The sequence below is a fragment of the Phyllostomus discolor genome, chromosome 6 (assembly GCF_004126475.2).
Source record: "Phyllostomus discolor isolate MPI-MPIP mPhyDis1 chromosome 6, mPhyDis1.pri.v3, whole genome shotgun sequence".
NCBI lineage: Eukaryota > Metazoa > Chordata > Mammalia > Chiroptera > Phyllostomidae > Phyllostomus > Phyllostomus discolor.
In genome coordinates, this window is record NC_040908.2 from 22,866,606 (window position 1) to 22,894,361 (window position 27,756).

The 27,756-nt window shown below is 41.3% G+C and overlaps 1 protein-coding gene across 4 annotated transcripts in view; it reads right to left on the bottom strand.

The window, feature by feature from the left end:
• Positions 1 to 3,724: 3,724 nt before the first annotated feature.
• Positions 3,725 to 27,756, bottom strand: part of DHX57 (DExH-box helicase 57) — a 56,675-nt gene continuing 32,643 nt past the window's right edge. For 2 of the 4 annotated variants that reach the window (XR_004903625.1, XR_004903626.1), the window contains exons 15-25: positions 27,294 to 27,467; positions 26,517 to 26,717; positions 24,376 to 24,652; positions 20,073 to 20,168; positions 19,901 to 19,984; positions 16,851 to 16,985; positions 15,533 to 15,607; positions 10,853 to 10,987; positions 7,487 to 7,687; positions 5,521 to 5,762; positions 3,725 to 5,478 (exon numbers count right to left, since the gene is read on the bottom strand). Coding sequence is in view for 2 of the 4 variants with exons in the window: in XM_028514626.2 (XP_028370427.1) it covers positions 5,619 to 5,762; positions 7,487 to 7,687; positions 10,853 to 10,987; positions 15,533 to 15,607; positions 16,851 to 16,985; positions 19,901 to 19,984; positions 20,073 to 20,168; positions 24,376 to 24,652; positions 26,517 to 26,717; positions 27,294 to 27,467 (1,522 nt within the window). In the remaining 2 variants the exon portion in view is untranslated. Of the gene's footprint in view, positions 5,763 to 7,486; positions 7,688 to 10,852; positions 10,988 to 15,532; positions 15,608 to 16,850; positions 16,986 to 19,900; positions 19,985 to 20,072; positions 20,169 to 24,375; positions 24,653 to 26,516; positions 26,718 to 27,293; positions 27,468 to 27,756 lie in introns of all 4 variants that reach the window. The other 2 variants (XM_028514626.2, XM_028514625.1) reach the window with 1 other exon arrangement.

Here is a 27,756-nt window from a genome sequence, read left to right on the forward strand (position 1 = left end):
TATATAAAAATAGTTGATTTTTGTATAGTGATCTTGTTTCCCACAGACTTGCTGAACTCATTTGTATACACATACTTTTGATTTCCTCTTCCTTTACTTAACATTACCCAAATACACTTTGAAGAGGGAGTGGGTCATACATTTATTTCTTATAGCTTCTTCTTTGGTAATAAATATATGCAGGAGGTGCTCACAAGGCTCAGAGAAGCACACCTTATTACTAAATGAGAATCTTAAAAAGCAGAAATAAGGGAAACAAAGGAAAAAAACCAAATGGGACTACATTGAATTAAAATGCTTTTGCACAGCCAAAGAAACCATCAGCAAAATAAAAAGGGAACCCAAACTGTTTTCCAATGGTACATGGGACAAGGCTTTGACCTCCAAAATACATAAAGAACTCACTGGACTCAACACCAGGAAGACAAACAATCCAGTTAAAAAATGGATAAAGGACCTGAATAGACACTTCTCCAAGGAGCAGATGGCCCATAGACATGAAAAATTCTCAACATCACTAGCCATCAGAGAGATGCAAACTAAAATCACAAAATACCACCTCACACCTGTCAGAATGGCTATCATTAATAAATCAACAAACAAGTGTTGGCGAGGATGTGGAGAAAATAGAACTCTAGTACACTGTTGGCGGGAATGCAGACTTGTACAACTATTGTGGAAAGCAATAGAGTTTCCTCACAAAATTAAAGATGCAACTGTCTTTTAACCCTGGGATTCCACTTCTGGGAGTTTATCCAAAAGAATCCCAAAACACTAATTCAAAAGAACTTACACACCCCTATGTACACAGCAGCATTTTTTACAATAGCCAAGTGCTGGAAGCACCCTAAGTGCCCAACAGTAGATGAGTGGATAAAAAAAGCTATGGTAAAGCCCTGGCAGTTGTAGCTTAGTGGATTGAGTACCAGCCTGATATTGGAATGATTGCCAGTTTTGATTCCTGGTTGGGGCACATGCCCGGGTTGCGGGCCAGGTTCCCATGTGGGGGCATGCGAGAGGCAACAGATCTCACATTGATGTTTCTCTCCCTTTTTCTCTCCCTTATTCTGTCTAAAATAGATAAAAATAAACTGCTCCTGCTTTTCAAAAAGCATAAAAAAATAGCTATGGGACTTTTACACAGTGGAATACTAGGCAGCAGTAAAAAATAAAGGAATTCTTACTTTTGTGACAGCATGAATGGAACTGGAGATTATTAAGCTAAGTGAAATAAGCCAGATGGTGAAATACACATACCATAAAATAAACCAGTGAGCAAACAGAATCTGAGGCAGAAACACAGAACAGACTGACAGCTGTCAGAGGGCAGGGGGAAAGTTGAGACTGCTTGAAAGAAGGTGAAGGGATTAAGCAAAGAACATATATGCACGACCCACAGACATGATCAATGGTGTGGGAACTGACTGTGGAAATGTGGGAGCTGACTGGGGAAAGGGGAACATGGGATAAATTAGGACAGCTGTAGTAACAAACAATAAAATGAAAAATTTTTTAAATTAAAAAAAAGCAGAATTAAGAGACTTGATCAAAGCATTAGCACTTTTCTTTTTAATTTCAATATACAGTTATCCAGTCTCTTCAGAACCTTCAGAGGCTCTTGCAGGGGGTATATCATGTTCCTGAATGAAGTGATTCAAGCAAACTTTTCATTATCCTGTTTTTCCTGTGTCCCTGCTTATCTTTGTACCCCGACTTCCTAGAGTGACTGGCACATAGCATCTGTGTAAAGTCAGTTGATAATATTGAGATTATTAGCATAAACGTGGGAGGAATTTCTGCAGCCACAATACGGGTCTCAAACTAGACCTGTAGCACACACTAGTTACAACCTGGACAATCAGCCTCTTGTTACCAATCAGATTGCATGCTTCACTTCATCCAGTCTCAGCCAGGCATACTGTGGAAGAGGACATTATGAAGATTTATGGGCTAGAAATAATGGGGACAGCTGGAGTTTAAACGGGGCAGTGCGCAGGTGAATTTCAGAGACAGAAGGTGGTGTTAACAGAAATGTCTACAATTACAGATTGTTTTGTGCTGGGTCTGTAATCAGTGGATTAGTTTCCTCCTCAAATGGGATAGTCCCTTGGTGCCCAATGTCTAGCATGGCTCTAATTTGTAGACATCTGTCTTCTAAAGAACATAACACATCTTCGCCATTCAATCTGGTAATCTTACTTACTAATAATGAAGTTGTAGTTCCTAATAAGGCTTCATGTGAAATTTAAACGTTTTATAGCCATACTCCCATCCACTCCCCTTTTAACCCTATTTGTGTTTTAGCATATCGGGCAAAGTCTACTAGGTTAGACTCTGTTAACATAACACAAAGATAAGGTGAGGGTGTGTGTCTGTATGCATTTTAAACATTTAATGTGGGCCCAAGTGTGAGTACTTGAGTTTTGAAGTAGAAACTGTTAGCACTATTAGTGTCAAATACAAGTCATATCTTTGAAAGGCATGTTCTAACTTATTTTCACAATGCATTTTTTAATTCTTTTTAAAAAGATTTTTTAAAATTTATTTTTAGAGAGGGAAGGGAGGAAGAAAGAGAGATAAAGAGAGAGAGAGAAAGAAAAACATCAATGTGTGGTTGCTGGGGGCCATGGCCTGCAATCCAGGCATGTGCTCTGACTGGGAATCGAACCTGCGACACTTTGGTTCGCAGCCCGTGCTCAATCCACTGAGCTACGCCAGCCAGGGCTCAAAATGCACTTTAAAAACTAGAATTTTTTTTAACTTAAAATAAAAAGATGTTACTTATTTATTTTTGGAGAGGGGAGAGAGGGAGAAATCAAGGGAGAGAAACATTGACTGGTTTCCTCCTGCATGCCCCCAACTGGGGACCTGACCTGCAACCCAGGCATGTGCCTTGACTGGGAATCGAACCTGTGATCTTTTAGTTCCTAGGCTGACAGTCCACTGAGCCACACCAGCCAGGGTCAAAATAAATGTTTTAAAAAACAAAACTTAGTAGTAGGATGTATTTTTAAAGTAGAGATATCCCTACCTATCTGTGCATGGCTTTTCCCATTTGTATATATATAATTTTCTCAAATTCTTAATTACTCTATTTTTGATAACATGATGTATTTATAAGCTCTTATTCTTATAGTACATGTTTATTAGAGTTGCTTTAGATATATATGTATATATAATATATATGTATATATTTTACATATATATTTAATAGCTTGGGTTTTTAAAAAATTGATTTTAGAGAGGGGGGAAAGGACAGAGAGAGGGAGAGAAACATCAGTGGTTGCCTCTTGTATGTGCCCTGACTGGGGACTGAAGCCCCAACCCAGGCATGTGCACTGACTGGGAGTTAAACTGGTGACCTTTCACTTTTGTGGGATGACACCCAACCAACTGAATCACACTGGCCAGGGCTATGATAACCTCTTAGGGACATTTTAAAACCATTGGCTAGACAGAAAAGGGAATATTTACTATATGCCTACAAATCCACAGGCTGTGTGCTTTGATATATTATTTAAACTGCTCAGGTAATAGAATGGGAGGGTAAAGACCAAAGTTCAGAACTTGTCAGGGAGTTTGAGTTGTAATATTCAGATATGAACTCAAGGAGAAAGACAAAGCCAATGCTTTGTCAACTGATGACCACTGCTATAAGAATGTTTAGCTCTTCCAATTTTCTGAGAACTTCTTGATTAGAATAGTACAAAACAGTACTGCAGACTAATTTTGTAGCAAGTACTTTATTAATACTGTTCTCTAACTAGAATCCAGTAAAAGTAAAACAAATACTTAAGAAAACATTTACAGAGTTCTCCATAAAATTAACATTAAATGCTGACCATCTTGTTGGGGCTTAGAAGTCCAGTTTCACACTGAAGTTACCTACTGCATTTTGATCTTTAATCACAAAGGAGTAACCTTATTTCATGTTCCATAATTTTAATAGTTTTGGGGGTGAGGATCTTATTCCATGCCCTCAGTCATGGCCTCGACCTTTCTGTCATCCTGGCACATCTGTAAAGTGACAGGATTTGTGCATTTGTACACGGCTGCAAGTAACCAGCCCAAGAATGGCTTCCCTGCAGGGAGCAATTTCTCAGCACTCTGAGTGGGAAGTCTGTTGACTATCTCCCAGCTGTGCGGTTTGGGGCAAACTTGTGTTAGAAGTCCCTGCAGCTCTAGCTAGGGCAGCATAAGCTCCATTATAGCACCAAGAGTCAAGACTGGTTTTAAAAAACTTCTTTTAGAGGGTTAGGGGAGTCTTCTCTTCCATTTCTCTTTAATGTCTCAGCCTAGTCACCTCTGTAACATGAGCCTTGTTTCAATGGCAAGTCAGGACTTGGATACTGTACATGCTATGCATATGCATGTTTTTTATTTAAAGTGATACAAATTAATGCCTTGAAACAAACACTTAAGAGTCTAAGCTCCAACTGCACTGAAGCTTGATGCACTTGATAAAGATCATTTTGGACAGTCTAAGAGGTTTCTTGGAACCTTAACTAAAACAGTATCTGAAAAAGTGAACACCACTTTACTGAGGTGGTTTTTCCTGATGAGTTTGAATTCTGTCTATGGTATGAATCCTGTAGTGCCTGTCTACCTGAGGGCTCAGCAAACACAAGAATATTTTTTCCATTCAGTTCTTTGGGATTCTTCCTGGCCACACTGACAGGTGTCCAGGGGAAATGTAAATGCATGCCTATCTTTTCAAAATGCTAGTGCCCCACTACCTGAAGTGGTGGCTGAAAAGCTGTCTCATGGAAGGTATTTCTGTGGCTGCAAATCTGACACTAGCGTGGCAACCTTTTCTGCCTCAGCCATGCCACCTCTGTGCTGAGAGCACCACTCGAAGTCAGTCCCCTTTGGGTAATGTGGAATGCGGCCATTAGACCCAGGTGAGTGCCTCAGAGTCAAGATTTCTAAATGGAAAACCTAAAGGAGAGGAAAGACTGTTCCGCTTTTAAGAATCAAGTGTTATAGATAAGACCAGCTCGAATTTCAGTAATAAACAAGAGCTCATTAAATTTGTTCTTTAAGGCTTACCTTGAATGAGTAAAATAAAAATCCCTTACAAATCAAGTTTACTCTGTAGCCAATAGCCTAAAATGAAATTTTAATTTTTCTTGCTCACATGATTTTTTTTCTTCTCTGTTCTGACTTCTCTCAGTTGAGCCTGTATGACAGAAAAAACAATCAGTATTTCTTCTCATGCCCCTATCTCACTTCAGTAAAAAGCAGAAGAAAAATAATACAGATTAAAGCAGAATTGTATTACACATTCACTTTTGTGTTATCAGGCATATTTCATTCACTCTAGGACAGTCACAGGGAAACAGACAGGCAAGTTCCTTCTTAGACTGTCTTACCACGACACTCCGAATTGTGCTGGGAGTGCCCACCACTTTGTTACAAACTCTTAGTCTGGAGATTTCCCTAAGGGTCTGGGGCGCTCAGCTGCCTGAGCGGTGTGGGCTCTGGGCTCAGGCGCGGGCCCGGGGCTCCTGCATCAGGGCCGGCCCCGCACAGAGCTGCAGTGTGAGGTAGCAGTGCTGCTGTTACTCCCCAGGTGAACATGGACCAGGGAGTGGCGAGCACTCTCCTAAGACTGGTCTTTATTGTGTGGTGACGAGTTTCACAATCGTGCTGATGATCCGGGATCCTCGAGGACATGTGCACAGATCGATGCTTGGGTTTTTGATCTTATCCTGGAGAAGCTGGTCAAGCTCGCAGCGCAGTTCCTTTACTAATTCTGCCACCTAGGATGAAAGTTGCAACGTAAGCGGTGCTTGGACCAACAGAGGAGGGAAGGCTATTAAAGGAAATGCCCTGTGAGTATCATTCTAGATTTGTGGTATGAATTTTAACTTCTTTAGTGGGGGTGTGGGGGTGGAAACAAAAGACACTTTCATTCTAAAAGTGCTTCTAAAATTTCTTGATGTGCCAACAGGAACATTCATTCAGTGTCAGCTCTGTAATGTGCTAAATGAGGTCTAATATAAGAAGTCTCCTTTACCACATCTCATTCAAAGAAAAGATTAAAGCTGGAAGAATGGCTTTTACATAGTGTTCTCCACATTAAATCGCGGTCAGCTTTTATAATTTGCTCCAAAGAAGAAAGTAGGGAAGTGGAGAATTAAAAGTGGTAGATATTAAACCAAAAAATATCTTAGCTTTAGGATACACTCTACGCTTGTGGGGAGAAGTAACTTCCCGTTTTTACGTCATTTTGGTTATGCTGACGTTGCAGTGGTCTTCCCGACTTCTGCTTTGCCCCTCCCCCATGGTTCAGCTGTCGTGCAGTTTGGACCCTGATCTACACCCAACAGGCTCATGTATGTGAGGTAATCTTGGCCTTAGAGTCCATGGCATTCCTTTGGCCACAGAACTGACTGAGGAAGAGGAGGCCTAATGGAGCTTCAGTAAAGGTTCTGCTCTCCCTTCTAAACACTACGCTGCACAGAAGGCGGGCCGGGTGCTACTGCAGCCATCTTGCTACCCCCAGGTCATCGAGCTGCTGAATGACGCCAGCCCAGCCTGGACTACTTGACCTGTACTGCCCTGTACTGCCCACCTGGCAGCCACTGCTCACATGCGGCTAATCTAATGACCACACGAGGCGTGGCTGGTCCAAAGTGAGAAGTGCTGGGAGGGTAAAATACACACCAGGTTTTGGAGAGTTAGTATGAAAAAAGAGTATTAAAAATCTCAATACATTTTTATACTGATTATGTGTTGAAATTAAAATCTTAGATGTATTAGGTTAAATAATATATACTAAGATTAATATCTTTCACCTTTTTCTTTTTACTTTTTTAAATTTGGCTACCAGAAAAATTAAAATTACAGAGTGGCTCACATATTTCTGTTAAACTGTGCAGCTTTAGACTTTATAGTTAAATACATCAGTAAATTCCCCTTAATGTTTGAGCTGGTGTTTCTGCTTCTTGAAATATAACATTTCTAACAGATACAACTGTTAAACTGAATTTTTATTTCTTACACCTATACTCTCCCTTCAATGTTTTCTACAGACTCTACATAGTACATGATTGAGGCCTAAGAATAAAAGAATTCTGATCCATCATCTTTTGTGTGTTGTTGTTAATGGTAGTGGTAGAATCGGGGTGATTTTTTATTTATTTTTGCTCACCTATATTTTCTGATTTTTCTTTGGTGAACACATTATTTGCATAACACTCGGGAAGACTCAGCACCCCACTCACAGCTTCGGTCTCGAACCTCTCTCGCCAGCCCATCCTGAGCTCTCCCTCCCAGTATGCTGTCCGCCTGAAGTCTTACTGGTAAGGCTCCACCCCTGGCCTCACTTCAGCCTCAGTCTTTCCTAGTGTCTCTTTGCAGACTCATCCTTCACTCTTAATCAGTTCTGTTGTCCATGGTCCCTGAAGGAATGCTTTGTACTTCGTATCATCAAAGCCCTCCACGGCTTGAGCCACATAGGACAGATCCATTGAGCCCTTACCTGATGGGAAGCAGCTGCAAAACGAATCCAGCCATCATCCAAGGAGACAATGAACTCTCCCTTTTGAAGCTGCACATTCACTTGGCCGCCTCCGAACAAGACCAGCGGGTACACAGACACCATGCTGCAGTCTCGGATGAACACCCGGCTGGTTTTGATCTTCTCGTGGTACAGCAGGTAGGGGCTGTCAAAGTGTCTGACCTGCAGCATAAAACCTCAGATGATGACAGTGACGTCACTGGCAAAACAAGGGGACCTCCACCAGCCCCACGGATTTAAATACCACTTGTCAGTGACTCGGCTGTGCCTTTCCCTTGGGCTCCAGACTTGTACATGCAACCACCTGTTTGACATCGCCACTGGGTATCTAATAAGCACGTCAAACTTATGTGCAGAGGAAATCTTGCCTTTTACCCTCCGTGCAGGGTTAACCACCTCAGTAAATGACGCTGCCATTCACCAGCTTGCTCAAGCCCTGAATTTAGGAGCCATCCTTGATTGTTCCCCACCCCCCTCACTCCATCTGCATCATCACTAAGTCTCCTCGCTCTATTTTCAAAACACACAATGACTGACACATTCTCACCGCTCCTCCAGCCACCTGCTTGTACAAACCACCATCACCTCATATGGAGCACTGCAGTGGCTTCCTAAGTGCTCGCCCTGCCTCTCTTTCTGCATCTTAGTTTCTTTTCCACACGGCAACCACAAAGATCTTTTAAAAACGTGAATCCAGTTAGGGCTCAAAATCCTCCAATAATTCCCCCCCCCAACAAAGTCTCCAATCCTTCCCATGGCTGACAAGGCCCCCCCTGACCTGACTACTGGCCACTTGTCCCACCCCACCCACCACCCTTGCCCCTAGTGGTCCCACTCCACTTGCACCGGCCACCTTCTCGCATTTCCTGGAGCACACCGAACATGCACCCCTCTCGTGGTCTTCACACTTACTTCCTCTGCCCGGATGTTCTCTCTTTAGGTATCTGCATGGCTTGCCCTTCACTGCGTTCAGGATTTTGCTCCTCAGAGAGTTCCTCCCTGACCACTTTCCGTAAAACAGCCCTCTCTGTCTCCCTCAATCTCTCCCTTTTATTTTTCTTCGTAACATTTGTTACCAAGCTGAGACTGTTTACTTATCTCCTGCCTGTCTTCCCCACTGGAACGTGTGCTCCCTGAGGGCAGAGACCTCATCTGGCTAGCTCGTTGCTGCCTCACGGCTGTACAACAGCATCTAGCACAGAGGAGGTACTGTGGACACTGAACGGATGCACCCATGACCTGTGCCCGTTGCCTGAGTGTCAGCACACTCAGAAGCGGGGGAGTGGAGCACGCTCGGGCCTCTGGTTCCTAAGTACATGCAGCTGAAAGAGCAGATGACCCCGGGGTCCTCAAACTTCTGAGCTTAATGAAGGAGCTCCTCTCCATGCTTTGCTGACACTTGACTGAGTGGTTTCAGGGGGCTGACCAGCCCAAATGCTTCACGATCTTCTGTTCTCCTTTCGTCCTAAAAGCTTTATCAAGCACCTGCTTTCAGTTAGGCATCATGCTAGGTATCAAGAATGTAAAGTGAATACAGTTCCTATCTTTAGGAACCTCACCGTTCCGTGAGAGAGACATATCATAAACCATTAAAGTAACATGAAAAGCACAACAGTGGACAAATGCATGCTGCGTGGTAGTGGAACAGAAGTGAAGAGCAAGGCAGATGGAGGAGGACTCTGGGGGCGCGGTATTTAATGGAAACCTGGAGAGTAAGTAGGAGCCCGCTGGGGAATGAGAATGTTGTTCCAGGCACAGAGAACAGTGTGTGTCCTGTGTCATGGCCTTTGGGGACACTGCTGGTACTCTCGCATTGTTGGAGCACACAGCATGACAGAGGGACGGAGCTGAGGGGAACGTGGTGTAAGAAGGGGCCAGACGTGAAAGATCACATGAGAGTCTGCAGATACCAGATGTGAAGAGTATTAAGCAAGGGAAGGACCTGATCAAATGTATATTTTGTAAAGATAATTCTGGCAGCTGTAGTATAAAAGGTGGGGGCGAGAGAAAGCATCAGAAGTCAGAATAGTACTTCAGGCACAAGAGAGAGATTTGAGGTTTGACCTGAGAAAAGGGCAGCGGGGAGGAGAGGAGCAGGCAGATCTGAGACATGGCAACAGGTGGAACTGTCAGGACCTGGTGACCGGCTGGACTGGAGCAAGGACAAAAGAAGCACGGTCTGTCACTCCTGGGTCCCAACGTGGACGGTGCCGGTCCAGGACAGGGAACATAGAAAGAGAAGAGTGAACCAGGAGATAATGCATTTGATTTCTCAGCTTTTGAGTATGTGGTGACTAGAAGGCATCCAGCTCAGAGAAAAGCCCAGGACTGGAGCAAGAGATCTCGGGGGTCTGTGGCGGCATGAAGGTCGCAGCTAGAACACGATGCTGTGGTCTGGCTGTTCAGGAAGTTTGTACGCCATGGTGAGAAAATAAGGACTAAGGACAGAATCTCATTTCAGAGCAAAGGAAGAGAAACTAGCAAAGGAGATACAGGAGAATGATTAGAGAAACAGAAGGATAATCAGAGAGAAGAAAGTGGTTTTATAGAGGTAAAAAACATCAAAGATAGCTTTAAGAGGGAGGTCAGCCATGTCAAATACTACGTGAGAGTCAAGTATGATGAGGACCAGGGAACGAATGTTCACTGGATGTGACTCTGAGGCTCTCGGGACTTCCGATGAGTTCAGTGGAGTGGCGGGTGGAGGCAGAGGCCACCCGGCAGCAGGCTGAAGGAGGAATGAGAGCTGAGGGTGGGGATCAGCTAGTATAGGTCCTGCCTCTCAAGGCACAGACTCTGTGATGCAAAGAAACAATTTTACGAATTGACTGAGAAGTCTAAATTGACAGGCACAAAACAGTCACGGGGAAGTACTGCGTAAGAAATATAGTTAATACTATTGTAATAACTGTGTATGGTGCCAGGTGGGTACAGGAAATATCAGGGGGAACACTTTGTAAAGTATATGATTGTCTAACCACTATGTAACTATGTAACCACCTGTAACCACCTGAACCTAATACGAAGTAATACTGAATGCCAACTGTAATCAAACATTTTTTAAATTAAAAAAACAAAAACAAAAAACAATTTTATATCTGAAAGCAGCGTGAACATTTTTTTTGTATCCAGCAGAATTTTCTTTAAATGGAAAGTCTTTCCAGAAAAAGTCCAATATCTAGTCTGTTTATGCTTGCTCAACCTTTCCCAGGCCAGCGGTGCTGCTGGGAACGGCAAGTGACAAAACACGGTCTGGCTGACTTTAAGGGACACGTTTCTCACCCCACCTGCCACATGCAAAGAATAAGTACACCCTGCCGTTCTCACCTGATAGTTCACTGATGAAGGGTGAATGTGTACGTATCCATCGTTCTTGGTGACAAACTTAAGCTCATCTGATTTTGGCTGCATTCTGACAGCTCCAGTACTGGTCTTCTGAAATTTACCTTCTGGGCTTTTCACCTAAACAACAGGTGTTTGTAAAAATAGATGAAAACATGCATATTTCCACTGAAGGATGTGTTCCTCAGCAGGAAACCAGGTCTGTCTGAATGCCTTGGCTGTTTCCTCCCTCTCTCAGTTCCCCCGTGAAAGCAGTGGCAGTGTACTCCTCTCTTTTCTGTCAGACCGTCAGGAGTGTCTGTCCACGGAGGTGTGGCAGCACTGGGTGCCTGCACCACACGCCAGCCACGTGGGGCCCTGGCCGATGTGTCAGGTCCACACTAATGGCTCGGTGCAGAGAGCCAGCTGGCAACACCGGACCAGGGATCTGCTGCCAATCCCAACCTCAACCCCACATTTCCAAATGAATTTCTTTCAAACAGCATGAAAAAATCCTATGAATAGACAGATTATTTCATTTGAAAAAAAAAAAAAACACACCTGAACAACTTATATACATACACATATATATGAATTATGCTTACTGCATAAATAACATTAGAAAAAAGAAAATAAAGATTTCCCATAATCACATAATTAAGAAATAACTAGCATTAGTATTTGATAAATATCATTTGTTTTCTCTGCTAGTTTTATGTATATACATGTAGAAAACCATAAATACTATATAAATAAAAATATCCCTGTTTTGAAGCTAATCTAGGATTGTTTTCTATAATACACTTTTTAAACTTAATACATTGAGAACTTTCCCTATGTTTTAAAATATTTTCCTAAAACATAATTCTTAATGGCAATATAGTACCTTGTTGTAATGATCTATTATAATTTAACTAATAAATTCCCCATCATTAGAACTTTAGATGGCTCATTCTAACAGTTTATAATTGCAAACATTTCCCTAGATGTTCTTTATGCATATATACAATTATTTTCTAATAATAAATCCTCGGAAATGAAACTGCTGTCTAGAAAGGGCACATCAATTTTATTCCTACCAAGAATGAGAGTATTCATTTTCAGGGGCTTATGACAGTATTATAATTTTTTTTTCTTTCTTTCTTTTTTTTTTTAAATATATTTTACTGATTATGCTATTACAGTTGTCCCATTTCCCCCCTTCTCTCCCCTCCACCCTATACCCCCCTCCCACCCACATTTCCCCCTTTAGTACATGTCCATGTGTCATACTTATGAGTTCTTTAGTTTCTACATTTCCCGTACTATTCTTGCCCTCCCCCTATCTATTTTCAACCTACATTCTATGCTACTTATTCTCTGTACCTTTTCCCCCTCTCTCCTCCTCCCACCCCCCTGCTGCTAACCCTCCATGTGCCCTCCATTTCTGTGATTCTGTTCCTGTTCTAATTGTTTACTTCGTTTCTTTTGGTTTTGCTTTAGGTGTGGTTGTTGATATTTGTGAGTTTGCTGTCCTTTTACTATACATGTCTTTTCTTTATCTTCTTTTCTTAGATAAGTCCCTTTAGCATTTCATAAAATAAGGGCTTGGTGATGATGAACTCCTTTAACTTGACCTTATCTGAGAAGCACTTTATCTGCCCTTCCATTCTAAATGAGAGCTTTGCTGGATAGAGCAATCTGGGATGTAGGTCCTTGTCTTTCATGACTTGGAATATTTCTTTCCAGCCCCTTCTTGCCTGTAAGGTCTCTTTGGAGAAATCAGCTGACAGTCTGATGGGAACTCCTTTGTAGGTGACTGTCCCCTTACCTCTTGCTGCTTCTAGGATTCTCTCCTTCGTTTTTACCTTGGCTAATGTAATTATGATGTGCCTTGGTGTGTTTCTTCTTGGGTCCAACTTCTTTGGAGCTCTCTGAGCTTCTTGGATTTCTTGGAAGACTGTTCCCTTTGCCAGATTGGGGAAGTTCTCCTTTATTATTTGTTCAAATACGTGCTCAATCTGTTGCTTTTCCCCTTCCGATTCTGGTACCCCTATAATTCGGATATTGGAACGTTTAAAGGTGTCTTGGATGCTCTTAATCTTTTCCTCAATTTTTGAATTCTTATTTCATCATGCTTTCCTGCTTGGTTGATTCTATCTTCCTTCTGGTCCACTGTATTGTTTTGAGACTCATATTCCTTCCTTTCACTATTGGCTCTCCTCCGAGTGTCTTCCTGCATCTGTTTTATGGTAATCTGCATTCTTTCATCTAAATTTCGTCCAAAATCCACCAGTTCCGTGAGCTTTCTGATCACCAGTGTTTTGAACTGCGCATCTGATAGATTGGCTAATTCTTGGTCGCTCAAAAGGATGAGTCCTGGGGGACTGATCTACTCTGTTGAAAACATGGTTTGTTTGTTTTTTTCCCCTATCTCTCCTTTTTTTTTTTTCAGTCTGGTTGCTCTTGTTACTGTGGGGGGCGGAGCCTTAGGTGCTCACCGGGGCTGGGCACCCCGGTCGCTAGATTGTGACGTTATATGTGGGGGCGGGGCGGGAGCAAACAATGGCGGTGGTTCCGTTCCCCTGGACTCAGACCCTTGTCTGGGCTTCCGGGCCACGAGCTCTGCCCTGGTCCACAATCGCTACTCCTCTGGGTCTGCCAGCCGCAGCTTGCATACTCAGGGATCACCGCTGCCTTCTTACGCGCCGGATGGCTTTTGCGCCGATTTCGCGCCAAACCTTCCCCCGACCTCCGTGCGCCGCTGACCCGAGCCAGTCCCGCGCCCGCCCGGCTGGTCTTCCCCTACCAGTCCGGATGAACGCGTCTACTTCAACTTCTTGGCTGCCCGACTTCCATTCAGATAAATCCTCTGCCGGATCTGGGTGTTATTCTGATAGTAAATTATTGGTTTTCTTTTTTTTTTTATTTCAATCATTGTTCAAGTACAGTTTTCTAATTATTGGTTTTCTAATCTTGGTTGTACGAGGAGGTACGGTGTATCCACCTATTCCTCCATCTTGCCGGAAGTCTCTGTGTATTATAATTTTTTAAAAAATTTGCAATCTCATAACCACCCTGAATCCGTAATTTACCTTAGGTTCACTCTTGGAGTGTTGTATGTTCCATGGGTTTGGGCAAATGTGTAATGACACATGTCAATCATACGATATCATGCAGTATTTTCACTGCCCTAAAAATCTGCTCTGTCTGTTCAGCCCCCACCAGCCCTTGATTTTATTTTTATTGTCTCCATAGTTTTGTTTCAAATTATCTTTCTGGGGGAGGGCCCTGACTGGGGAATTGAAACTGCAAAATTGGCTCTAACCAAGTGAGCCCGGTCAGAGCCCAAATGATTTTTTTTTATCCTTACCCAAGGACATTTTTTCCTAAGGATTTTATCTATTTATTTTTAGAGAGAGGGGACGGGAAGGAGAAAGAGAGGGAGATAAATACTGATGTGAGAGAAACATTGATCAATTACCTCTCACATGCACCTGACTGGGACTGAACTCACAACCCAGGTGTGTGGCCTGACCGGGAATCAAACCAGCAACCTTTTGCTTTGCAGGATGATACCCAACCAACTGAGCCACACTGGTCGGGGCCCAAGGACACTTGTTCATCGCTTTTTAGAGAGAGAGGAAGGGGGAGAGAAAGAAACATCGATGTGAGAAAGAAGCATCTATTGGTTGCCTCCTGAATGTGGCGCCTGGACCAGGCACCTTACCAGCCAGACCTGGGACCAAACCCACCACCTAGGTATGTGCCCACAATTTTCTGGTTACGAGACAACACTCGAACCAACTGAGCCACACACACCAGCCAGGGCCCAAATGATTTCTTCTAGAGTAAATTTCAAATGATTTCAAAAGCATGTAAGTACTAGGTAGAAAATTAACCATAAATTAATCAGTGGATGTCAACTAAGCTTTTTTTTTTTAAAGATTTTTTAAAATATATTTTATTTTTATTTATTTATTTATTTATTTATTTATTTTTTTAGAGAGGGAAGGGAGGGAGATAGAGAGAGAGAAACATCAATGTGCGGTTACTGGGTGTTATGGCCTGCAACCCAGGAATGTACCCTGGCTGGGAATCGAACCTGGGACACTTTGGTTCCCAGCCTGCGCTCAATCCACTGAGCTACGCCAGCCAGGGCTTCAACTAAGCTTTTAACAAAAAGTTAAAAGAGAAATAATTTGGTACTCGTAACAAATTCAAATTCTAAGCTGACAAGGGACCGGATAATTAAAACTCAGGTAAAAGCCTTAAAAGGGGGTTTTCAGAAGAGGGGCATAGGTGGTCTCTTGGCAAAGCACTGACTTGTTTGATTTTGTTTGTATCTAATTTCAGTCCAGGGTAGAGGGCATAAGAGAAAATGTAGTAGAATCAAGTTTCTATCTAACACAGAAAGTTATACATAGGTTGGCTGAGAAAGTGACATACATGTCCATTTTAATTCCTGGAATGTCATAGTATGTTAGAAGGATTAATGCAACAACCCATTTTATACAATTAATGTTCTTGAACGATGTATCTAAACAGCTTTAAGGAATTAAAGGATTAGAAAAGCACACTGAGTTCAAAAGGCTCTGTGTGTGTTTATGTGAGTCTTTATGATGATGGATGTGTATGAATTAACTTGTATCTGTTGGCTACAAATCAAACAAGTGGTGGGAGAATCCAGGAAAAATGTTTTGTTACCTGTACTACATTTGGATACAGAGCAGCACACAGCATTGCTGATATCAGCTTGTGGTTCTCAGCATTTGAATTTGCCTATAAGAGAAATGCAGCATTAATTTTATAAGTAATGTGGCTACTTCTGTCTGTGCCCTGGAATTTACCATTATATTTCATTTGTTTTCTATCTTAAAACAAACAAAAGTGTATTTAACTTCTATCCCTGTGCTAGAACAATTACTTTTTTCTCAGCGAAAAATAAATCTGTTAGAACACATTCACATAGGACCCAGTCCAAGAAGCCCACGATAACTCTTCCCGGATTTCTACAAAGCAGTTCCGAAGCCAGTTTCTTAAGGATGACCAGTGGGGACAGATTCTGGTTCATGAGATGTTCACAATCTCCAGAAAGAACTAACTTCACTTAGAATGAAGTGGCAGCAGGTTCATCTTGAAGAAGTACTCCTTGCAGAGTTCAGTGGTCCCCAACCTTTTGGTACCAGGGACTGGTTTCATGGAAGATAATTTTTCTATAGACTTGTTGGGGGAGCGTGGCTTTATAGCCTGCCACCAGATGCAGCTTAATTGTCACTTGCCACTCATTGATAGGGTTTTGATAGGAGTCTGCAGTGGATTTATTATGGTCTCTGTGCATTTGAGCCTCTCTGCTAATGATGATCTGTATTTGCAGGTGCTCCCCAGCACTAGCATCACCGCCTCAGCTCCACCTCAGATCATCAGGCATTAGATCCTCATCACGGGCATGTAACCCAGATGCCTTGCATGGGCAGTTCACAGTGGTTTTCACACTCCTCTGAGAACCTGATGCTGCTGCTGGTCTCACAGGAGGCGGAGCTCAGGCGGTAATGCGAGCCATGGGGAGCAGCTATAAATACAGCTCAAGCTTCACTGGCTTGCCTGCCACTCACCTCCTGCTCTGCAACCCTGTTCCTAACAGGTCATGGACTGGTACCAGCCCGTGGCCCAGCGGGGTTGGGGACCGGGCCCTACTATAGTTATACAAAAAACTATCCTTGGTTGTGAAAAGTCTGGTCTGATTAAAGACATTGTTGGAAAGCCTACTTTACCTCCTATGTATGGACTTAACCAAGAACCAATGTGAAATTAAAAAAACAGGAACAGTAGCAACAATTAACAGAAAAACCCTTCTGTTTTTATGAGTATTAGCTGACACTTATTTGTGGGAAGAGGAAAACGAAGAATGCCACAAACCCACTGCTTAGAGGGCTTACATGAAGGATGCCTATAAGTATTCCTGACTTAAAATCCTATTCATGTGCTCATTAAGAGAAATAAGAACTAATTACACACTCTTTACCTCTTCTCCGGTGGCTTCCAGGATGCCATCTCCTCCTAGGGCCCTTTTTTCTATCTCCCTGGCTCTGAGTCCCTCCTTCACAAAGCCTATATCTGACAACAGTTCAGTGAACTGTCGTTTGAGGCTGGCCATTTCCTAAAACAAGCGGAAGAAATCTTTAAGCAGAGGCACCGACATATCAAAGGTAAGTATAGACAGTGTTATGATGATGAATGAGACAAAAATGAATTCCCTTAGTGGACAGAAATGAGGCTCACGTGGGTTCATCAAACAGGCCCTTTCCAAAAAGGCAGTTGACCCGTGCGCAAACCAGCAGAGAGGGTGAAACAGTTACACAGAAATTCACAAATACAAAAAACTTGACGGTCATTTATTTACCTCTAGACTGCATTTCTAAAATCATGTTCACTGGGTTTTGGGTAGGTCTGATTCTCCTGAAAATTCTTAGGACAGCAAAGGAGTGTATTTTACTTTGTTTGGAGCCCCGACTCCAGGCGCCGAGACCCTGTCGAGTTTTTGCTGCCTGCATTTCTGCTCAGGTCCCCTCAGCTCCTCACTTGAGCCCAGAGTGGTTAGTTCTGCATTCATACTGCAGAACATCCACCCCAGAACTTCCCTCTTTCTCTTACCTTGCGGTCTCGCTGGCTCACATCTTTTCCTAGAAATAGGGACATTATTAAGTGGCTTAGAGTAAGACACCCCTTTTTGTAGCTGAGCACAAGAATAAGAAAGAAAAGCCCAAACCTCTTTCTCTTCTGGCTTCTGTTCAAATATAGGCTGTATGTCAGACAATAGAGAAGGAGATAAAGAAATCAAAGGAAATGAAAGCTAAGCAACACTATTCTGTCTTTTGATGACAATTTAAGTATTTTCTTGGCATGGCTCAAGTATATATGGATAACATGGCAAAATACAACTAGGAGTTAAATATAGCATGAATAAATATATGCTTTTAACTGACATCTGAATAAAAATACTGTAATTTAAGCTGGAGTTTAGTGAATAGAGGGAACTCTGATGGACCTCATAGAGCACAGCAAAATCTACATATATCCTGAAGAAAAATAAATAAATGTGGTGAAAAATATAATGTAAAATAAAGATAATTTTATACTTAAAAATCTTTTAAAAAAAGATTTTTATTTATTTTCAGAGAGAGGGGGAAGGGAGGAAGAAACAGAGGGGCAGAAACATCAATGTGTGGTTGCCTCTTGCATGCCCCCTACTGGGGATTTTGGCCCACAACTCAGGAATGTGCCCTGACTGGGGATCGAACTGGTGATATTTTAGTTCAAAGGCCAGTGCTCAATCCACTCAGCCACACCTGCCAGGGAAATACTTACAAATCTTAATGGCCTGAGGAAATATTTATTATTGCATTTCACATATAAAATATCCTTTATTTTAGTGATTTTCAATACTTCCTACATACTTGTATCATTTGGTCAAACCAACAACAGTGACCATAAACATATCGAGGCCCCACACCCCTAGAGATCCAGATGTAAGTGGCAGGGGGTGGAACCTGGGCATCTTTAGTTTTTTTTTAAGCCCCCTCAGGTGAATCTAATGTACGGCCAGGATTGAAAACTTATTGCTTTCGATGTACTTAGAATAGCGCTAGGGGCTTTGTCTTCACTGAGGACATGTAAAGGCAGAGGAGGCTGAAGGCAAATCCTGGGATGCATGCACGCAGTCAGTGAGTCTTTACTGGGCATCAGCCGTGTGCAGGCACTGTTCTGGGCACTGGGGACCCAGTGCTGAACAAGGCAGATAAGGTCCTGGCCTTGCTGGAGCTTCTGGGACAGAGCAATTCATAAATAATGTCAGATCCTCGTAAATACTGAGAACATTAATTTTGTGTTCTGCTCCAGGGAAGTTTTTAATACGAAAGTAAACTTCTCCCCTGTTCCAAGCCTCAGACTTTTCGAGTGAAACAGATGCTTTGCCAAGATGTGCACCATCAGTATCTGGCTTCTCCCACTCGGGAAGGGGGCCTAGGACACTGTCACAACAGAGGACACAGCCCTGTGAGTTACTACACACTAGATAACCTTTCTCTTTCCCGTGTATTCATTATTGATAGATATAGTAGCTTCTGATGGACATAAGAAAAACTAGCAAAGAAAATCTGGTTCAGTGTTCATTCTTTGGTTTTGGGGAAAGGATAAGGGGTTAGGGGTGGTCGGAGACCATTTTGAGAATTTGCTGAAAGCTATGACTTCTTTCTCCCAGAATAAGGCACATATGTAGAGCATATGATTCTATATACAATTTCAGGGGTTTACGGATCCAGGTAAGAATGCCTGGTCAAATTACCAAAAAAACTTGGAAGAACCAAGTCAGTGCCATTTGCTATCTGGCACCATTTGCTGAGCAGGCCTATGACCTTGTTAAACATGACTGCCAATTTGCTCTTCTGCGCTTATGTCCCCAGGACTGAAAATTCCTGGAAAGCAAGAACAGAACTGACTAACCTCACCCTACATCGAAGGCAGAAGATAACATCAGAACAAACTGCAGCCTCCTGTTACAACGCCTCCCACAGCCCAGGGCCCACACAGCAGCAACCCCCCCCCCCCCTTTTTTTAATCCAATTGTAATCCAATAAAAGCTCAAAGCCCTCACCCCTCAATTCTGGTGGATCTCTCCACACCATGCCCCTCCCCTTTTCTGGAGAGTAAATGAAGACTTTACTCTCTAAGCCTCCTTCTTTTTGTGAATTCTTTCACAGCCAGCGGTCACCCTAACAACACCCTAACAAAAAAAACAGGTTTTCCACAAAAAACCCTTCAGAGTGCCTATAGCCCCCTACCCTCCATATACACGTAAATAAACATAGGTTCACTGAAAAGAGGAAAAATTGCTCAGTTAAGGCCTGATGTCATACATAGTTCAGGAGTCTGTTTCACACAGCCGCTAAAGCTAAGAATATTCCAGAAGTGACATTTTCAGTGTCAAGGTAAGACAAGCAAGATCAGGTTGCAACACCCTCTGCTGTGCTGCCACAACAAAATGAATGAAAACAAAGAGCCAGAGAAAGGACTCACCTGAAGAACTCTTCCTGACAAGAAGTTTTGTCTGCAGTAATTGTAACTTGTACGCATACCTTCTTTCACACTTAGCTGCCATCCCTAAATTTTGGGGAAAATCAAAATGAACTTCCTCTGTGTTTAGCGCCAACTCTGGAAATCAACCTCAGCTAACAGGTTATATACTTACCTTGTATGCTCGTAGGAGGGCCAGATAATCACTGTTTGCGAATGCAAATTCTAACTTCTTCTGGTTAGCTTCCTCTTTCTTATCCCAGGGAGACACCTAAATGGGGAACACCAGGTTTGAAGGGCACAATTTACCTCAGGTTTTCACGTGGGCTTCCCAAGGCCGAGGCCGGGTGCCCTGGGAAGCGTGTTGTGTGGAGCAAAGAGAACTCAGTGAATGGCTGATTAACAGCAATCGTGGTCAAGGGCAAGCTACCACCTGTTTGTCCTTGTGAGTTCCTGCCCAACGAAGTAAGCTCTACTGGGTCTTTTAGTTCCCAGGAGCAAGATGTCAAAGAGCCACTCCTTCTAAAAGCTAGATCTAAAATCTAAAATTCTAACACTGCAGTATCTTTACAGACTCTTATAATTTATACTCGAGCCTCCGTTACTTCTATAACCATAACTAATATTTTCTTCCTACTTTTTATAATGCTTACTGGTCCTCCTTTCCCTATGAATTTGTAAAATTAGCTGAGAACTTAATTCTCAGTGCTTCCTCCTACCTGCACGCACCTGCACTGAAGACGCCCCAGTGAGCTGCAGTGGCTCCTCATAACAAGCCCAAGCCGGGCCCTAGCTAAAACACTGCGGACGATCATTTTACGCCCACTGGTGCTTCCCTCAAGTTCTTATCCTCTCCCCAAAACACCTTCATAGCTAACATCTTCCTTTTTAGGAGGGCCAGTGGGAAAAGGATTACATTTGGGAGACTAACATTATAACCCAGCAGAGGACAGGGGCTGTTTAGACTAAGGATGACATCCATATTTCTAACATTTCTGTATTCCAATAAAACGAAACAGTCAGTGAGAGGTTTACTTAGATGTTTGAGATGGAGGTCCTACTCACAACGATAGTGACCTATTATCCCTGAGCAAGCTACATCCCCTATTCTGGCCCTTGTTTTTGTCATTTCTTGTTAAATGAAGGGGCTGAACTAAGATCTTGCAGATCTATGTTGCTTACAATTCCATGAAGTATAACATGAAAAGTGAAGGAAATGGCTACATTCACCTGCTCCCCTATCTCTCGGAGATAAGCCGTGGTGAGAATAAGGCAGAGGGACACTACTCAACAGAGCAGAATATCCATTCCCAACTCCACACAAGTACCCTCCAGGACAGACTACATGCTTGGCCATAATTCCAAGCTTACTACATTCTGGAGGACTGAAATAATATAAAGTATGTTTTCTGACCAAAATAGAATGAAGTAAGAAATCAATAGTGGAAAAAATTGGAAAACTCACAATTATGTGGAAATTAAAGAACATATGCCTAAATAACCAATGGGTCACAGAAGAACTGCAAAGGAAAATCAGAAAATACTTAAGATGAATGAAAATGAAGATACAACATACCAAAATATTGAAATATGGCTAACCCAGTCCTTAGAGGAAAATGTATAGTTGTAAGTCTCTATATTAGAAAAGAAAGATCTCGAATCAATATCCTAACCTCCTAAGCTTAAGACACTAGAAAAAGAGCAAACTAAGCCTAAAGCAAACAGAATGAAGAAAATAAAAAGGAGCAGAAATTAATAAAACAGAGAATAAAAAAATAATAGAGGAAATCCATGATATCAAAAGCTGGTTGTCTAGAAAGATCAGTAAAATTGACAAACCTTTAGTTAACTTGACCAGAAAAAAAAAAGAGAGAAGGATCAAATTACTAGAAGCAGAAATGAACCCTGGCTGGTGTGGCTCAGTGGACTGAGTGCTGGCCCGAGAACCAGGGGGTTGCCAGTTTGATTCCCAGTTAGGGCACATGCCTGGTTTTCAGGCTGGGTCCCCAGCAGGGGACATGCAAGAGGCAACCACACACCGATGTTTCTGCACCCCTCTTTCTCTCTCCTTTTCCCTCTCTCTAAAAATAAATAAATAAAATCTTAAAAAAAGAAACGAAAGAGGGGCTGTTACTACCAACCTCAGAAATAAAAGGTCTGGTGATTACTGGGAGGAGGGGAGTATAAGGGGACTAAATGGCAATGGAAAAAAATATATAATAAAGATTACATTTAAAAAAGAAAGAAAAGGTCTATAAAGGAAACTAGGAATCACTGTATGTTAATGAGTTAGATAACTCACCTAGATGAGTTAGATGAAATGGACAAATGCCTAGAAAAATACAAACCATCAACACTAACTCAAAAAGAACTGGACAATCTGAAGAGACCTGTAACAAGTGAAGAGGCTGGATTAGCAACCAAGAACTACCCACAAAGAAGAGCCTAGATGGCCGCACCACTGAATTCTACCAAACATTTAAAGAAGAATTAATACTGATTCCTCATACATTCTTCAAAAAACAAAACAAACAGAAGAATAATTTTACGTGGCCAGTATTACTGATACCAAAGCCAGAAAAAGACATAACAAGAAAAAGAAAATTACAGAGCAGTATCTAGTCTAAATACAGATATGAAAATCCTGTATTTTCATATTCCTGATATTTCCTGATATTTCATTCATATCACCATTTCATTTTGTTGATGAAAATCCTCAACAAAATAACGAAAGGACAAACTGGAGGACTCACACTTTCTGATTTCAAAACGAACTACAAAATTCGAGTCATCAAGACAGTGTGGTACTGAAAAGAATAAAATCGAGTCTAGAAATAAACCCATGTACCCATGGTCAATTGATTGTTGACAAGCATGCTAAACCTACTCAAGGGGGAAGGAACGGTCTTTTCAACAAATGGTGCTGGGACGACTGAATCACATGCAAAAGAAGGAAGTTGGATTCTCGCCTCATACCATGTACAACAATGAACTCAAAATGGACCAACAACCACTATGTAAGAGTTAAAGCTATAAAGTTCTGAGAAGAAAACAGAGGGATGAATCTTTATGCCTTTGAATTTAGGAATGGATTTCTAACTAAGGCAACAAACAATTAGATAAACTGGACTTTGTCAAAATTAAAGACTTTTGTGTTTCAAGGGATATATTAAAATTGCTAAAAAGGTAACCCACCGAATGGGAGAAAGTATTTGCAAATCATTTATCTGATAAGGGACTTGTATCCAGAATATATATTGAATTCTAACAACTCAATAATGAAAAAAACAAATAACCCAATTAGAAAATGGGCAAAGGATCTGAGCAGACATTTCTTGAAAGACAAAACAGAAATGACCCATAAGCAAATTAAAAGATCTTTAATATTGATAGCCATAATGAAAATACAAATGAAAACCATAAATTCACACCCCTTGGGATGTTTATAATAAAAAAGCGAGAACAACAAGTGTTGGCGAGGATGCAGAGAAACTCCAACCCTGATGAAAGGCTGATGGAATGTAATACGCAGCTACTCGGAAAGGGTCTGGAAATTCCGCAGTAAGTTAAATGCAGAGTTACCATTTAAGCCAGTATTTTCACTCCTAGGTGACTCACGACAACTGAAAACATAGGTCCACATAAAAACTTGTATGTGAATGCTTATAACCATCGGTGGAAACAACCATAAATGCCCATCAAGTACTGGATGCAAACACAAAATGTGGTATTATCCATACAAAAGAATATTATTTGTTCATAAAAGGAATGAAGTACTAATAAATGCTATAACAAAGATGAATCTTAAAAGCATTATGCAAAAAAACCCCTAAACAAAACAAAATAAACAACAAAAAAAGCATTATGTTAAGTGAAAAGGCCAATCACAAAGGTTATATATTATATTATTTCTTCAGTAGGAAATTCCAGAAGAGGCAAATCCATGAAGACAGAAAGTAGGCTGGTGGTTGCCCAGGCCTGGCGTGGGCAGGGGGACTGGAAGGGATTGGGGAGTGATAGCTACGGGGTCCCTGTATGAGGTGGCGGAACATTCTAAAACTGACTATGGTGATGACTGCACAGTACTAAAAACTACTGAATTGTACACTTTGGATAAATTATATTTCAATAAAACTGTTTTACAAAAAGCGGTCCAATGTATTTCACTGCTTGTTAAAATCCAACAGGGCACCTTTTACTTAGTTGCATTTTTTTATTTTTCTATAATGAGCAAGTATAGTAGATATAATAAAAAACATCATCAATTTAGATTATTTTAATAAGTTGGATTTCCAGTTCTCAGTCTTTGTTTGAGGCATGGATTTATTTGAAGATCAGATAAAAGTTAGAGACACTATCCCCTGAAAAATTCACATACCACATATGAGAACATTTTTTGGAAGCTCAAATAACCCTGCAGCCCCCAGGGTCCCATAGAGACCAGTGGCCTCTAGTTCAGATGAATGTTGTTTACTTACAAAAGGAGACTTAAAAGCCAAACTGGCAGCAATGGTGAGAGCAGGATCCAAGCAGCGGAAGATAGACCCGAACAGCATCAGTTTGCCAATTCTCACATCCACGGGCAGAGAGGCCAAGTGATACCCTAGGGGGGTCAGTTTTTCATCCGGAGTTAATGCTCCCAAGTCTCGTAATCGTATCTTTGAGGCACGAAGAGAATCAGGGTGTGGCGGTTCAATGAGCCGAGCGAACACAGACTGGAGCGTATGAGTGCTAAACATCTCTAAAATTTTAATTCTGGAAAAAAAAAATTTGTCAATTTTATTTGTGGTGGGATCACACCAAGGAATAAGCTTCTTTCTTGAATGAAAATAATTTATAATTTTCTAGATATATGCTTTCATAAACCAAACAGAAGTTTTAAACCAAAATTAAAAAAATTTTAAAACCTCTTATGCTTCCTTATGCTCCAGCAATAAATTGCAGAAACACTTTCAGGCCCTGAAACTTACTGAGATTCAGAGTAAAAATCTCTCTATAAAGTTTCAAAATGCTTCTTTCTACAACAATGGGATCAAATCAGGAAGTAAATCCACTTACTCTCTTTCCCATATCTAATATTGCACAGTAATTGTTTAGAAAATCAATCTGCATTGTGTCCTGCCTTTTGACATCTCTTGAAAAGCTACTGTTTGTTTTCAGAAGTGGAAAATCTAATAGATGTAAAATTTATTTCACTTGTACAGGGGTGGGCAAAAGTAGGTTTACAGTTGTGAGTATATGAAAGTTTATTTTTGTATTATTATTTATTTATTAATACTGAACTTCCCTGTCTTTATTATCTCCACATGAACAACTATAAACTTACTTCTGCCAACCTCTGTTATGTCCTTTTAAAGCTGTGAACCCATAAACATACAATTTTACATATTTACTAATATGTACATATTTGGTATCTAGCTTTTTTCCACTTAAATCACATAGATGTGTCACTTTAACACACGCCTTGATAGTAATCCACTTACTTAAATTTTGAATGGCAAAAAGAAAGAAAGAAAAAAAGAACCATATTGGCCTATATAACTTACCTATTTCCCCACTGTTGTATTTGAGTTGTTTTTAAGTCCTATATGCTACATATATTACATTTCCCCTTCTCTCGTCCTCCTTCAAGGGTCAGTCAACTCCCAAAGCTCTCTCAGATCCCTCCTCTGCTATTCATTTGCTCTGCTATTACCTGAGTCCAGAGCACCTGCTTGCCCAGTTTCTTAAGACCTGACCAGGGGCACCTGAAAACAGGGACGGTGTCTTGTATCCTGCGGCATCACTCTGCTTAGCCAAAGCCCTGGAAATTAACACTCTCAACAATAAATCTGCTGGATAAAAAAAGAGCTGTAACAGCTTTGCACAAGTAACTTTTTTTCCTTTGCGTTATTATTTTATGAGCACATTTCCTCAAAGTGATGATTGGGTCAAAGGACGTGCATAGTTTTAGAATCATTGTATAATACCAAGCAACTTTTCAGAAAGGTTGAACATAGGTTCCGCAGCTTCAATAACACTGAGTTTGAGCGCTCATTTATTAAATTCCATTTTATCATATTCATTTTTATTTGCTCACTTGTAAGTAATGGTGTTGTCAAGTAGTTTTTGTTTACTTTGCTCTGATAATGAGGCTACAGATTTTTCCCTGTGATAACTTAATATTGGTGGTACCTCTAACTTATTTCTTCATAAGTTAGAATACTTTTATGACTGACAAATATATACTACAGTCTACTTTAGGGCCATCCTTTGCAATGTAAGGGATCTTTATGTGCAGAAAGTTAAAAAGGAACAGTAAAGGCAAAACTGAAAAGCTCTTTCTTTGTCCACTTTTTTTTAAAGGATTTACTTATTTTTTAAGAGCGGGGAAGGGAAGGAGAAAGACAGGGAGAGAAACATCGAAGTGACAGAAATATTAATCAGTTGCCTGTCATATGTGCCCCAGCTGGGGACTGAACCTGCAACCCAGGCATATGCCCTGAATGGGAAATTGAACCAGGGACCCTTGGCCTTGCAGGGTGATGCCCAACCAACTGAGCCACTGAGCACTGGTCAGGGCTCTCTGTTCACTTTTAGAAAAATGTGTCTTACTAAGAAAAAGCAAATGGGGATGGACCTTAGACAGAGCTGTTCCAATGGTACTCTTTGTATTTCCGGTAGCTGCTGCTTTAAGAGCTGGTGATTGAAGTGATGGCTGGTGAATAAGTGGAAGCAGACCCCAGATGCAACACGACCTGCTCGGCCTTTTCTTTGCAGAGCATTGGCTTGGGAGACAAATGTGTCCTCTAGACTTTCCATCCCTTTGCTGGCATCGTATCTATAAAGAAAAAAAAAATGTAACAAAGTTATTTTCTAAAAACATGGTCAAGGCTCTATGTAGCACGGACAGACCAGATGAACCACCTAGGATCCTCTGTGTTCTGTGACAGCAAAGCCCCTGGTGGAAGCATAGTGCTAATTTAAGTGGCATCAAATGCCCTTACATACAGTTTCTTTAACTTTTTCTTTTTTGAAAAATTCTTTCTCATGTTTATTTATTTCTGACAAATAAAACTTATGTGTATTTAAGGCATGCCATGTGATGTTTTGACATATGTAGACACTGTGAAATGATTACCGATATCAAACTAATTAACACATATCAACTCTTTTTCATTCAAGCACAAGCAAAGCTATAAAAAAAAGAGAGGAAAACTAATTAATTACTTCCAAGTTAGAACTTTAAACTTTCTATCCCTGTTTGACTTTAAGATTATAGTCCAGCTATATACTCACTCATATATCCACATAGTTTTCATGCAATACTTTTTAAAACAGTAATTAGCTATTAAGAGCTGTGTCACTCTAATTAAGGCATCTTTAGCCCCTCCCTTATATCACCAAAAGAGAATACCTCTTTTCTTTCATTTTCCCAGAATCGATGACATAGACAACATCATCGATGGTTATGGAGGTCTCAGCAATGTTGGTGGAGATTATTATCTTAGTTACACCTACAGGAGGCTTTATAAACACAGCCTGCTGCTCTTCACTGGACAAAGACGAATGCAGGGGGTGAACAACACATCTGAAAGGCAACAGACGCACATTAGTGTTAGAGCATAAAGCGCTGGAATTGGATTCTAGTGGGTGAGTTCCTAGTCAGTGATCCCACCAAGTACCAGCAGCTTTCCCACCACCTGTCCTCAGGGCCCAGCTCTTCTGAGTGGGAAGATTATTTCTGATTCTACAAAGTATTTACTCTGTTCTATGAACTAAAAACCTTGCATCAACTTGGGAAAACTGGAGTGTAACTGAGTAGTCAATAATCGAGAGGACTAAAACAGTTGACATTGTACAAGTAGTAGGGCTAGAAC